Source organism: Nematolebias whitei, chromosome 21 (genome assembly GCF_014905685.2).
Source record: "Nematolebias whitei isolate Nwh7 chromosome 21, NemWhi1, whole genome shotgun sequence".
NCBI classification, from domain to species: Eukaryota; Metazoa; Chordata; class Actinopteri; order Cyprinodontiformes; family Rivulidae; genus Nematolebias; species Nematolebias whitei.
Genome location: NC_056518.1, coordinates 16,335,757 through 16,350,602, shown reverse-complemented (window position 1 = coordinate 16,350,602; position 14,846 = coordinate 16,335,757). Strand labels below are relative to the sequence as shown.

General features: G+C 40.7%; 1 protein-coding gene across 1 annotated transcript in view; it reads left to right on the top strand.

Annotated features, from left to right (window-relative positions):
- The window catches only part of ltk (leukocyte receptor tyrosine kinase), a 68,643-nt gene that overhangs the window by 29,400 nt on the left and 24,397 nt on the right, over positions 1 to 14,846 (top strand). The window contains exons 2-9 of the mRNA XM_037694891.1: positions 2,910 to 3,002; positions 6,932 to 7,063; positions 7,285 to 7,501; positions 10,461 to 10,609; positions 11,697 to 11,843; positions 13,573 to 13,722; positions 14,023 to 14,123; positions 14,268 to 14,428. Of these exons, the coding sequence (XP_037550819.1) occupies positions 2,910 to 3,002; positions 6,932 to 7,063; positions 7,285 to 7,501; positions 10,461 to 10,609; positions 11,697 to 11,843; positions 13,573 to 13,722; positions 14,023 to 14,123; positions 14,268 to 14,428 (1,150 nt within the window). The remainder of the gene's footprint in view (positions 1 to 2,909; positions 3,003 to 6,931; positions 7,064 to 7,284; positions 7,502 to 10,460; positions 10,610 to 11,696; positions 11,844 to 13,572; positions 13,723 to 14,022; positions 14,124 to 14,267; positions 14,429 to 14,846) is intronic.

Below are 14,846 nucleotides of genomic sequence, written 5' to 3'. Positions count from 1 at the left end.
GCGCCCTTGAGTCAAATATTAAACAACAAAACTAAAATGTCCATCAGTTCTCAGTAATGACACACCAAAAATCTGGTTCAGATCGGATGTTGTATCACTGAGATATAACTGTAAGAAGAATCTAGGTGGCGCTGTGGAGGCTCTTGGCCACTTATCATGGAAACCTGTTCAGAGGTGGATAATGATCAATCATAGTGATTTTGGTTCACCTGGGCTCAAATCTGTGCAATTTAGAGCCAAACGTATTGCAACGGCGTCACTTTTTAATTCGCCATGGCGCCACGCCCACATTCTCCAGCTATAACTGTTTTGTTGTTTAAATCAAGTCAGACCATCTTATCTGTCTTCTAACACAGGATCATCCTGATTATGTTAAGGGTGTCAAAGAAGGAGCGTTCCAATAAAAAAAAGTCACTTCCTGTTCTGAGGGGGCGGGGCTTTGATGACGTCACAATATGACCTCAGGGTATCGTCGGGCATGGGAGAGGGATGACTCATGCCAAATTTGGTGCAAATCTGTCATTCAAGTTGAAAGTTATAACGTTTGGAAATTTATGGCGTGAAGCTCAACTTTGAGGCCTGGCCACGCCCCTTTAACAAAACGAAACCGAAAGCTTTTGATAACTTTTACTCTCCAATGTCTTAAGGGCCTAATAACCAAGTTTTAAGTCAATCCTTCAAAATCCCTAGGAGGAGTTCGTTAAAATTCGCCGTTAAAAACGCCCAAAAATTAACCTTTGACCCAAAATGGCCGACTTCCTGTTGGTTTTGGACCGGAGCGCCAAGAGACTTTTTCATAGGTCCTGAGAAGATACACATGTTCACCGAGTTTCAGATTTATCGGTCGAAAAATGGCTCGGGGCTGAGGTTTTAAAATATTCTAGGGGGCGCTAGAGAGGCTATTGCGCAATCATCATGGTTTCCTGTTCAAGGGGCGGGCAATGATCGATCATAGTGATTTTCATGAACCTCGGATCAAATCTGTGGAATTCAGAGCCAAACGTATTGTAACGGCGTCACTTCTGACTTCGCCACGCCGCCACGCCCACATCCTCCAGGGGAAACGCTTTGCGCTTCAAAGCAAGTCAGACCAACTTGTTATCTGCCTTCTAACACAGGATCATCCTGATTGGGTCAAGAGTGTCAGGGAGGGAGCATTCCAAGCAAAAAAAGTCACTTCCTGTTCTGAGGGGGCGGGGCTTTGATGGCGTCAAAATTTGACCTCAGGGTATCGTCGGCCATGGGACAGGGATGACTCGTGCAAAATTTGGTACAATTCTGTTTTTCAACGTGAAAGTTGTAGCGTTTAGAAATTTTTGGCGTGAAGCATAACTTTGAGGTCCGGCCCCGCCCCCTCAACATGCGTCGGTTTGCACCGTTTTGATAACTTTTGGTCCCCCATGCCTACTGAGCAAAATGGCGAAGGTTTGAAAACGATTGAGCGAAATCCCTAGGAGGAGTTCGTTCAAATTCGCCGTGTACGAAAAGTGAAAAACGGCCAAATTTGACCCTTTGACCCAAAATGGCCGACTTCCTGTTGGGTTTAAGGCATACCTCCAAGAGACTTTTTTTCTTGATTCGGTGGGTTCTACCTATGTACCAAATTTCAGCTCTCTAGGACTTACCAGTTTTCATATCTCACGTTAGGGGGCGCTGTAGAGCAGTTTGGCCACGCCCACTTTTGGATCCATTACAGTTCAAAAATTTTACTAGGGGGACAAGTTTTGGTGAAGTTTGGTGAGTTTTGGGATATGCTAAGGCCTCCAAAAATGCGTCCCAAAAGTCCCAAGAAAAATAATAATAATAATAATAATAATAATAATAAACGACACAATTACAATAGGCCTTCGCAGCGCTTTGCTGCTCGGGCCTAATAATAATAATAAGAAACGACACAATTACAATAGGCCTTCGCAGCGCTTTGCTGCTCGGGCCTAATAAGAAACGACACAATTACAATAGGCCTTCGCAGCGCTTTGCTGCTCGGGCCTAATTAACACTTAATTAGTAAGGCTCACTGTTGAGTTTTTGAAAAAAAATTAAATGATTTGAATTGCGCCTTTTATAAATCTTATATTAGAAAAAAGATATGGGTCTACTAAAAGGAGCAAACACAAATGAATAAAAAAGCCAAACACATGTCACACAAACAAAATAATAATAATAATAATAATAAAAACTAAACTAAAATATTATCTTTAAAGACCACAAAAAGGATCCCAGACAACTACAACTTCTGCCATGTGCAAGCATCTTCAACCACAAAATAAAGATTTGTTTCTTAACAAAGAAGGAAAAAGATGAGTTTAATAAAACAATGATAAACACCAAAGACAGAATGTTGAGCTCTTGTAGGCAACAAGGAAGTTGCTCAGGATTTGCCCTCACCTGCAGGTGAAGCAGCTAAAAACATTCACCTGTGCTGCCACTGCTCGTTGATTTGGACAAAAGCATATGGTTTGGAAAATCTGAATTTTTACATAGCTGATATTTTAACATTCAATCTTTAACTATGAATAATATGAGCAATAATAATTCATTATCAAGCAAAAAAATTAACAAAACTTGACAATGTCTTGGATGTTTGATATGTTAGCTCGTTAGTGGGACCACTACTACTCTTTACTTATTTTGTTCATCTCCACATCCAATATGGATGTTTTGAAAAGTCATTTATGTGCATATTTTTGGTATATTATTGTATATTTGTGTAAATTTGTTCTTGAATATGATTACTAAACAAGTTCCTGCTGGGAACATCAGCTGTAGCCAGTTAGCTGACGCTCTACCAGTTTATACTAAAAGCAGACATTTATTTCCTCAGCCAGGCACATTTTTTTCCATCAAAACAATAATATGAAAGTGATAAAAGTCTGTGTTTCTGGTTTTTTTTATATATCTTTCCTCAGTGAGCAGTGCCTGGCAAACTTTATGTGACAGAATCCAAGAAGACGAAACTTTCACAGATCTGTTCCTGACTCACCTGGAAGACGACAACCAAAGTAAGAGTTGTGTACTCACTGACGAGCTGACACACACTGACACAATAAATTATCATAACTGCAAAAGAAACTTCACTTGTAAGGAGCAGAAACCCACAAAGAACCTCAGTGGTTGACTTGAGCTGTTCCAACACTTAAATTGTAGAAATCGAGTTAAAGTGGTGCAAAGCCTGCTGAGAACACCTGAACATTGATCAAAGGAGAGTTTAAAACTAATCAATTTATGTTTCATATTTTTATTTGATACCTAGAAGAATTCTTGCAGAGGTTCATCTTGTTGGCTTTCATTTCCTGAGCAGATGAGCATACATGAACACAACAACATAAAACAGATCAGCAGCAGCATGATGTGATTTTTCACAGTGATTTTCCTGGTTAGAGATTCATGAGTCTAACAGCCTCAGGGTAGAAGCTGTTCCTCAGTCTAGTGGTTCTACACTTAATGCTCCTCAACCTCCTTTCTGAGGGGAGTGGGGCAAAAAGTGTGTGTGTTGGGTGAGTGGGGTCCTTCATGATGCAGGTGGCCCTCTTCCTGCATCTGGAGGTGTAGATGTCTGTGATGGTGGGGAAACTGACTCCAACAGACTTCTGTGCAGCCTTCACCACTCTCTGCAAAGCTTTTCTTTCTGCAGCTGTGCAGCCTCCATGCCACATGTTGATGCTGGAGCACAGGATGTTCTCCACTGCACACCTGTAGAAGGAGGTGAGGACTGAGCTTCCCAGACCAGCTCGTCTCAGCCACCTGAAGAAGTAGAGTCTCTGATGAGCTTTCTTGATCAGACTGGAATTGTTGTTGCTCCAGCTAAGGTTGTCATTCATGTGTACACCCAAGTACTTGTAGCTGGAGATCACTTCCACCGCAGATCCTCTTGTGTTCAGGGGGATCTAGGTGTGTTTGTTCCTTCTGAAATCCACAATCATCTCCTTTGTCTTCTTCACATTGATGTGAAGGTTATTCTCTTTGCACTAGCTTTCCAGGTGTTCCACCTCTTGCCTGTAGCTGGACTCATCATTGTTTGTGATGCATCCCACCACCGCTGTATCATCTGCAAACTTTGCAATGTGACAGCCTGGATGGGTAGCTGCAGAATCATATGTGAGCAGAGTAAACAGGAGGGGACTCAACACACATCCCTGAGAAGAGCCAGTGCTGAGGGTTATGGTGGAGGAGGAGAAGTTGTGGATCCTCACTGACTGCGGTCTAGGACCCAGTTGCAAATGGATGGGCTTAGTCCTAGTATGAGTAGCTTGTCCATCAAGGTTTGAGGGATCATGGTGTTGAAGGCAGACATGAAGTCCACAAAGAGCATACAAACATAGGTGTCCTTCTGCTCCAGGTGGGTGAGAGCCGTGTGGACCACAGAGGAGATGGCATCCTCTGTTGATCGGTTCTCACAGTATACATACTGGTGAGGGTCCTCGTTGATGTTGATGGTTGTTTTGATGTGGGTCATGACCAGTTTTTCGAAGCATTTAGCGACTGTCGGGGTGAGGGCCACTGGCTGATAGTCATTCAGACCAGTCACTGTAGAGCTCTTTGGGATGGGATGTTGGTGGCAGTCTTCAGGCAGGTGGGAACTGTCTCCAGGGTAAGTGAGGTGTTAAAGATTTCGGCCAGCACTTTGCAGAGCTGATTGGCACATTCTTTCAACACCTTCCCAGGGATGTTGTCTGTGCCAGTTGCTTTGTGAGTATTAATCCTCCTGAAAGTACTCCTTATGTCTGCTGAGGTCACTCTGAGAAGCTTTTCGTCCGGTGGTGAGGTGAATCTTGTGCTGGGTGGTCTGTTCGGGTCTTCAAAGCATGCATAGAACTTGTTGAGGGCATCAGGCAGTGATGGGTTTCTAGGGCATTGTTCACTCATGCTGTTATAATTTGTTATGCACTTAATGCCCCTCCACATGCTCCATGGGTCTTGTGAGATGAATTGACCCTCAATCCTCTGTGCATGTGTGGCCTTAGCCTTCTTAATACCAGCAACCAGCACGTTCCTTGTCCTACTCAGCTCCTCTGAGCTTCAAGACCTGAAGGCAGTGTTCCTGGCTTCCAGCAGGGTGCGCACCTCAGCGTTCAGCCAAGGTTTTTTGTTTGGGTAACTTTTAACATATCTTATGGTGGCGATGTCATCAGTACTAATGTACCCCAGAAATGAGGATGTGTATTGTTCCAGGTCTAGTACCCCACCATTTTCAGCAGCTTCTATGAAAACCTCCCAGTCTGTTCGTTCAAAACAATCTCTCAGTATGAGGCCACTGTTCTGGAGCCAAGATTTAACTTTCTTTTGTCTGGAACGTCACAACGGGGCAGGTAAGCAAGAGCCAGGAAGATTGAGAGGTGATCAGAGAATAGGTGGGAGTGGGGTTTAGCTTTGTATGCATCTTTTACGTTTGTGTAAACATGGGCCAGCGTGTTGTTTCCATGTGTTGGTATGCCCACATGCTAGTAAAATCTTGGGAGGCAGTATTTTAGATTCACGTGATTAAAGTCACCAGCTACCATGTAAAGAGCCTCAGGGTGTTTGCTTTGCAGCGAGCTGAAGAGATCATGAAGTTCCTACAGAGCATCATTAGAAATAGCATCCAGGGCGATATAAACGACTGTTATGAAAGTCACTGTGAACTCATGGGGTAGATAATGTGGTCGACATTTCACTGTTAGCTGCTCCAAAACCTTGGAACATGAGCTTTTTACCAGCATACAGTTTATGCACCAACTTTTACTCAAGTAAATGCGTACTTGGTCTCCCCTTGATTTCCCCGTTAGCTAGCTGCAGCGGTCTGCTCGGAAAAAAGTCTGTCATCCAGCTGGAAGGCTGAATCCGGCATGTTGCTGGTAATTTTGAGGAACAGGAAGGAGGAACAGATACACAAAGGCAGGTCAAGAATCACATGTTAAGATATAAATAGTATCAAATGAAAATGATCCAATTTTAGCAAATCATTTCTAGAAATGAGGTTTATTTGTCCTCTAGTAGTCTAAGCCTATAGCAGCATAACATGCCAAGCCTAATTATAGGATTTATCAAAAAGGAAAGTCTTCAGCCCAGTCATAAAACTGGACAACGTGTCAGCCACACGAACAGAAACTGGAAGTTGGTTCCCCAAGAGAGGAGCCTGATAACTGACAGATCTTCCTCCCATTCTGCTTTTGGAATCTATGAACCGTAAGTAAGCCTGCAGCCTGAGAGTGAAGTGCTCTGTTAGGAAATTATGGAACAATAAGATCTCAAATATAAGATGGAACTAGGTTGTTGAGAGCTTTGTAGATTAGAAGTAAGATTTTGAATTAAAATCTGGATTTGACAGGGAGCCAATGAAGAGATGCTACAACTGTAGAGATATGATCTCTCCTACTAACTCCAGTTAAGACTCTGGCAGCAGCATTTTGGATCAACTGAAGACTTTTTAAAGAAATATTTGGACACCCAGATAATAAACCAATAGTCCAGTCTAGATGTGACAAATGCATGAACCAGTTTTTCTGCATCATTTTTAGATAAGATGTTTCTAATTTTAGTGATATTATGCAGGTGGAAGAAGGAGGTTCTAGTAATGCTTTTATTGTGGGGGATAAAAGACATGTCCTGATCAAAAATAACACTAAGATTTTTAACATTAGAGCTGTAGGCCAGATTAATGCCAAATTCTACTATAGTGACTTGAAAAAATTAGGCTTAGCTGTTTGACTCTAACAACGTTCTGTTTGAAGACAACTTCCCCCAAATGAAAAAACCTGAATTAAAACAGTGACAGCTGGTTTGGTTGCAGTTTAGATGTCATGAATCGTGAGTCCTTTTGCTCCACTGTGTGAACAGAAAGCAATAATTTACATTTCTTGATAGTTTATTTGCTCTGTTATGGATATGTTAGAATGTGTGTGTGTTTCTTTTATGATGTAAATTTGTACATGTTTGATATTTTCTGTTGCAGTTGCCTCTTGTGACTTTGAGTCGCCGTGCCCTTGGACTCACAGCGACTGGATGGTGGTGTCTCCGCAGGAACTCGAGATCTCGAAGCCTGGATTGATGCCTGCGACAGACTACTCTGAGGGAAGAGCTGACGGTAAGAATTAGCCTCAGATGAGAGCATCATGTGGGCTTTAATGCTTCTGTTTGAGTAGGTTTCTTCAGAACTGACATGTTGCTTAAATTTATATTTAATTGGAAGCAAAATCTGGGATTGTTTTGTGTTGAAGCTTTAGTTAAATGACTTATGGGAGTTACAGTTTCATGAAGCTGCTTTAAGGCTGTCAACATTAAAGTTTCTTTGTTTTCTGTACTCAGGGCACTTCCTCCTCCCGAGCTCCTCGCCTGATGGGAAATGTGAGCACCAAATAACCAGTCCAGACCTGCCTGGAAGCAACAGGCAGTGCATCTTACAGGTGGCTCTGTATGAGGCCGGGCCAACGGTGGGGAACCTCACGGTCCAGATCAAACTAGTTGTGTCGGATTTGATCATCCGCTCTGAGGTTTTAAACGACAGGAGACCAGGGAACCACAGGTCAGGAACTGCTTCTTTGTCCCTCTGCACCATTCTAAGTCAACTGTTTGGCTTCTTACCACAAATGCTGCAAAATCTGTCAATTCATCTGGTGTCAAGAACTGAAGCCCACCTTGCTGCCTTGGAGTTTAAGCTGAGGTTTTCTTATAAGATAAACCGCAGGAAGGTCAGACTCAAGAGCAGACAGAGCAAGGTCAATTAGGCTAATACATTTTTCTTACAGTTTGTGGTACCAGTTAAATAAGGAAGATTTAAGACGGGACAGCAAGGAGGGGGCGGCAGTCTTCTAAGTATTGTTTGGGAGTTGTGGGCAGGTATTTCCTATTGATCAAATGCTGAAGCACAGCCATTTTTAGAAGAGCTAAAAGCATTCCTGTCTCTGGATGTAGGCCGGAGATTCATTTAGATGTAATTGGTGAGGACAGAAGAGGGATGGATGGGCATGAGCAATAAGCTGGTGTGTTGGCTTTGTTAGTGGACGCAGTAATGGCTTCTGCAATTTCATTATGAGGCACACACACACGGTTTCCATTTATTCCGTTCGTCATTCATACAATGCAAACCTGGTGATGTAATTTCCAGATATGCTCCGAACTAAAGTGCAGGTTGTGACTTAGCCTTTACTGTAGCATGTGTTGGGTCGTCTCAGTAGCAATTAATTGAAGTAATCAGAGTCTTTACAGAAAAAAAATCATTATGGAAATTACCCATCAGAAGACCCATAAAGATAAAAGTCGGAGGCAGAAAGATGTAAAAACTGATACATTTTAATGGTGAAACAAAAGGAGAAAGGGTTATTATTGAAAATACAGAATGTAAAACAATATAAGACATGGAGGAAGCCAAAAAGAATTTCTTCAAATCATGAAATGAAACTGGATGGATGATTTAGTGAGGTGAGGAGCACAGAGCAGGCATCACATTAATAAGAAGAGATGTGTGAGGAGAGCAACACACCGGGTCCAAACTGAGCGGGTTTCGGTTTTGGAAGACTTATCTAAATCAATCAGTCTTGTTCAGTGCTGACAGTTTACCCTGACAGTCAAAGACAACCTATAGAAAATATCAAGCGGTATCAGAAAACTGTTAATCCGACCGATGTCTTTATCCAGCCGCGACGACGTCCACAACAATCTAATTTTTATCCCTCTTTTTTTTAAAAAACTCTAACAAGAGCATCAAGGCCAGCGCCGGCTTTCTGTTCATTTTTAAACTGCTAACTCTGTTGGATATTTGTTTGTGATGCAAAAAGTTGAAGAATTTATCTGGGTGTATAATTTGGAAATAACCAAATAATAATAATAAAATAATAGTAATTACTAGAACCATCTTCTTCCATCTGCGTAATATCACTAAAATGAGAAACATCTTATCTAAAAATGATGCAGAAAAACTGGTTCATGCATTTGTCACATCTAGACTGGACTATTGCAATGGTTTATTATCTGGGTGTCAAAATACTTCTTTAAAAAGTCTTCAGCTGATCCAAAATGCTGCTGCCAGAGTCTTAACTGGAGTTAGTAGGAGAGATCATATCTCCAGTTTTAGCTTCTCTCCATTGGCTCCCTGTCAAATCCAGAATTAAATTCAAAATTTTACTTCTAATCTACAAAGCCCTCAACAACCTAGCTCCATCTTATATTCGAGATCTTATTGTTTCATATTTTCCTAACAGAGCACTTCACTCTCAGACTTCAGGTTTACTTGTGGTTCCTAGAGTTTCCAAAAGCAGAATGGGAGGAAGATCTTCCAGTTATCAGGCTCCTCTCTTGTGGAACCAACGTACAGTTTCTGTCCATGAGGCTGACACATTGTCCAGTTTTAAGACTTTCCTCTTTGATAAATCCTATAATTAGTTTTGGTTTGTTATGCTGCTATAGGCTTAGACTACTGGAGGACAAATTGACCTCATTTCCTTAAATAAATTGTTAAAATTGAATAGTTTTCATTTGATATTATTTCTATTGTAACATGTGATTCTCAACCTGCCATTGTGTATCTGTTCCTCTTAAACCCAGTTGGTCAAAGCAGATGGACGCTTGTCCTGAGCCTGGTTCTGATGGAGGTTTCTTCCTCATGAGGGAGTTTTTCCTTCCCACTGTCTCCTTCATGCTTGCTCAAGATGAGACTTCAGTGATGGAGTTAAATTAAAAGTAGTCTGCCCCTCAGATAAATAATGTTAAATTATTATTTTATACATGAATGTTTCTGTTCAGTGTCTTGAGGCAACTTCTGTTGTGACTTGGCGCTGTATAAATAAACTGAATTGAACTGAATAGAATTATAACCAGTTTTGAGACAAGTCAGGTGAAAGCTCTACCCAAAGTTTGTTTCTGGTAACTTGTGAAGATTATGAATGATTGTAAATTATTTTTGTACCCAACTCTTCTGAACTCTAAAGGTTTTTCTTGTCAGTCATAAGGAAATAAAGCATGAGTCCTTACTCTGTTCTACATTTAAAAGGCTATTTTAGGTTATGTTTTAGTCGGGTTGCTGCAAAAAATCTTAATTAAAACCATCCCATTTACCAGAATGAACTGCTTTTATCTCAGTTTCATGTTTAAAGCTAAAAACTTTATGTGATTTCTCCAATAAAGATGGCATTTATTTAATAAAATGCACCGAGGCAAAAGTCTGGTTGACTCGATAAGATTTCCCCACCTTTCCTTCCTGATCCATGGATCAAACTCCACCTGTTTTTATGTGAACACTCATGTCGTCAGATAACTAAGCTTCATTCATCTTAAATAGATTACAGACTGTGAAGGTTTTAAGGGTTTAGCTGAGTAAAACATTGACACAGATGGTTGGTAACAGAGCTGCTTCCATCATGTCTGACTCTGACGACTTTTCCAAAACATTTGGGGGTATATTTTTGTGCATTTAAGCAAATATAAAGAAAAACTCCATAGGACGAGTTATTATGGATAACTTTCCAAGCATTTTATTTGTTGAGCAGGGTGAAGTGGGAGGTCCTGGAGGCTGAGATTGGTCAGGTGGATGAACCTTTTAGGGTGACCCTGCTCTACACTTCCTGTGTGGGCGAAGGTGATGTGGCTCTGGACTCTCTGCACTTCATAGACTGTGACTCAGGTGAGTTCTTGTTCTGTGCAGCTCTGAGCACATTAAACCAGATTTAGACCTTTAACTGGGTTGAGGTGATTTTTTTCCTCATTTATGAGACTTTGAGTTGGAATTTGTGCTTCCTAAGACAAGTTATTGTTAGTTAAAGTGGTTGATAATGTCATCACAGACGGATTTTTCTTGTTTGAACCTGTATTTCAGTTGCTTTACATTTATTTTTACACACATTTCTTGAAGTGTTTATTTGCACCTGTCAATAGCAGTGTCCTTATTGAGCTAAACACAAATAGAAAAGCTTAATTCATTAAAAAACATATGTCTCCATGTGAGTCTCAAGAGAATATTTATTACAAAAAGCTTCTAGTTCACCTAAAAATGAACATTACTTTATTATTTTTTAAAACTCTAACTTTTAAACACGGGAAAATAAAGACTTAAAAATGATTACAAAACATTTCAGGGTTCATTCATCATCAGTTGCAACCTTTAATGATTATTTTTTCATATTTAAAGTCCTTTTTTTTAATCAGATGACTAACTGAACTTTAAAATAATTTAAGTAATATGTTTCTCGGCGTTGTGCATCTTATAATACGGATCAATACAGTTCATTGGCTCCACACTCAGTCAAGTTTTTCCTTCATGTCATGATGAAAAAAACAGCTTGAACAATTACTCTGGCTGCAAATTTAATCCACGCCGCATTTTGTTTTTATTAAACGATGACAAGCCTCATCTAACACTGATGTTGTGTATAAAGTATTAAAATAACTCATAAATTGTGGAGTTGAAGGACTTAAAGAGCTAGCGTTCTGCTCACGGCAGATGTTTGCTGCTGTGCTCCTGCAAAAAATACGATGCAAAAGACTCAAACAGACCAAGTTCGTTTAGACTTTGTTTCTTTTTGGACGTTAATCCAGAGAGAAAACTTCAGTCGTTCATGAAGGCACCTCCTTCATGATACAACTTGTTAAAATAACGGAACAGTTTGCATTTTTCAGTGTAAACATGAAGGAGTGCACTTACATGAGGTTCAAACAAACGGACATATTAAATAAAAATCTTTCAGCCCCTGTTTGGGGATAATAAAGTATATGTTGTGTGATTGCAGATGATGATGATGATGAAGACGTTAACCTGGACGTAGCTTGTGAAAAATCTTTCCACTGTGAAAACTCGGACAGCTGCATCGATCGGAGCCAAGTGTGTAACTTCCACACGGACTGTCCTCTGGGTGAAGACGAAGGCCTAATCTGTGGTGAGGGTTTTTATTTAAAAAAATAAAATAAAATCACAGAGTTTACCGGAGATTTGTTCAAACTAAATCATATTCACCTGATAGTTTCTAACAGTTTTCAAATACATGCTTTAATGATGAATATTTGTGCAACAGCTCATAATTATTCACATTTTACACAGTAAGTCCCAGAAAACAAATCTGCTTTAGGAATATCTCGTGTCTTTACATTTCAGTCCACTTCAGGCTCTGAACATATAACAAGCCTTCTCCTTGAAAACATCAATCTGTGCAATAAAAAACACTTCAGCACGCTGAGAATCAAAAGGCTTCACATCAGGCGGTAATGAAATCAATGTTGTCAGAGCTATTTAGAGTCCTTGAGTTGTTTGTCCCTGGAGAACGGAGCCGGGTCTCAGCGATGGTCAGACTCTACCTCCCACAAATAAAGTCCTGCTCACGTGACTCAGAAGAACACTCTTCGTTGGATGTTAACACCCACTAAGATTTCATTTGTGACATTTTCTCACCTTACTTCACACGGAAACATGTGCTCCCTTTTGAGACGTTTATACATTTGGTCTAGTACTTGGACACTTTCAGCCCTCTCATGAACAGACATTTAGTGATTGGACCACAAAGTATTAGAGTTTGGTTTCACACACAGAAGACCTCTTTGGGTTTGGATATTACCTCCACTCTTTACCGTATTTTCCAGCTCCGGAGTATAAGTCACATGAGTTAAAAAAGCATCATGAAGAGGAAAAAAACATATGTAAGTTGCTTCAGCATATAAGTCGCATTTATTCTGCATCACCGCTGACCCGTCGCATTTATTATGCGTTTATTTAATAGTCAGATTAGCTTCATTTTGCCTTGGCGGCGTGGCGCCATCCATCCATCCATCGCGGCCGGAGCCACTAGCTCTCCAGTGTTCCTCCACCTGCACCAGTTGAGTGAAGCGAGCGCCCACGGGAGACTCGCTGTTGCAGTTCTTGGAAATTTAACAAGATTAACACATAAAAACAATTCTTTGTTTGCTCGACATTATAGCAAAGGTGTGTCTCAGTTTAACTTTTCCTTAATAAATGCACTTTCATGGTCAAAACGGCTTTAATTTGCCTGCAGCGTGGTGCCATCCATCCATCGCAGCAGGAGCCGCTAGCTCTCCAGCGTTCCTCCGTCTGCACCGGTTGAGTGAAGCGAACGCGCATGGGAGGACTCACTGTTGCAGTTCTTCAAAATTTAAAGCGTCAGTCAAAAATCACGTTATGAATGTGGGAAAAAAACATATATGTCGCTCCGGCGTATAGGTCGTAGGACTGACAAATCTATGCACAAAACTGTGACTTATACGCCAGAAAACACGGTATGTGTAAGTAGCCATCTCGTATATGACCTGCTAAACCTGATGTATGTTTACAAGAAAGTTTTGGACATTGTCATACGCACATGGTGCTAAAATTAATTTTCGTCATCAGTTCTTCCACGGTTTGTTGATCTGATATCAAATGGCTGCACTAACAATGCACCTCCCCGTATTTGATTGTATCGCTACATGGATGATTTGGACCTAACCAAAAATATTACTCCCCTAAAAATAATGCAATGCAAGAAAAACATCTGAAAACATTTCCTCATATGCGATTTATCCAACCTGCATCCTGAACTGCGTATGACGCTTTTGTTGTTGTTGCAGCTGCTGCCTCTCTCTCTGTTAGTGAATTCTAATAAGCCGATTTCCTCCCAGATGCTCTTCCCCTGGGCTCATACTGTTCGTTTGAGCTGGATTCATGTGGTTGGTCTGCATCCCATCAACGCTCAGGCTGGAGGAGGGTCGCTGGAGACGAGCTCCTGGAGAAAGACGACATGCAGGGCGTCTCTCTTCAGCGCACACCAGGTTGTTGTGTTCATGTGCACATGATTTACAACCTGATTTTATTACTAATCTGCTGGTTGCTCCTCTTATTATAGTGAAATACTATGTTTCAGATACACGGGGAAATTACACCATTGTCTTTTCAAAATGTAGATTTATTCTAGTGGTTTTTTTTCATCAGAAACTTACAAAAAGCTGAATGAGACAACTCTCATATAAAGTTGTTTTATAAATGTCAAATTTAGTATTTGATTTGTGTTTAGCTGTAAAAATGCAGATCATTGGTGTCAAGCAGCTTGTTAAATGTTGTTGTGTTCTCAGGACATTTCTTGTTCCTGCAAGTGAAAGAGAGTAATTCTCTTCAAGAGGCGTCAATTCAGAGCTCTTCTTTCCCTCGTCCTATCTCTACCACCGCCTGCCAGGTCAGCAGCTTTCAAACCAGTCGTCCGACTAACTAAAAATTGAGTTTGTATTTATTTTCTGTGTCACTGTTGTTGTTTTTCTTTTAAATTTTTTATAAAAACCTGCTGTTAAAACCTTGTTGTTCTGCCTTTGTGTTTGTGCAGATGCATTTCTCTTTGTATCTACACGGTGGTTTCAACGGTTCATTGCAAGTGGCTATAGAAGAAAACGGGACGAACGCTGCACTTCTGGTCTGGGAGAGACACGGTCAGTGGACGGACGACTGGGAGGCAGTCGCGCTGGAGCTGAGAGGCCTTAATCATGGGTTTGTAACGGGAAGGAACAAAAATCTGAAATGCCAAAATGTCAAACTATCAGGTGTTGTGTTTAAAGACAACCTGGTACCAACTACTGATACTAAAGGGACAGCCCATGTAAAAGGGAAACAATTTAAACCAGTGTTTTAATAAGCTTTGTCAAAATATTAATTTATTAATGATGGATTTGTTCAAAAGAAGAACATTTATTCGGGGGGTTTCCCAGTTAATTGTAGCGTTTGTGGTATGATTGGACTCAAATGCCGACTGATGCAAGGAGCTCGAAGGTTAAACTAAAAGGCTTTATTAAAGAAAGTAAAACAAAAAGGTTGTTGTGACATCAAAACTAAATGAATAAGAAAACTCCGACGATCACCAGAGTACACGAAACACAAACCTTGAGGCACGGATACCAGATAATGCAGA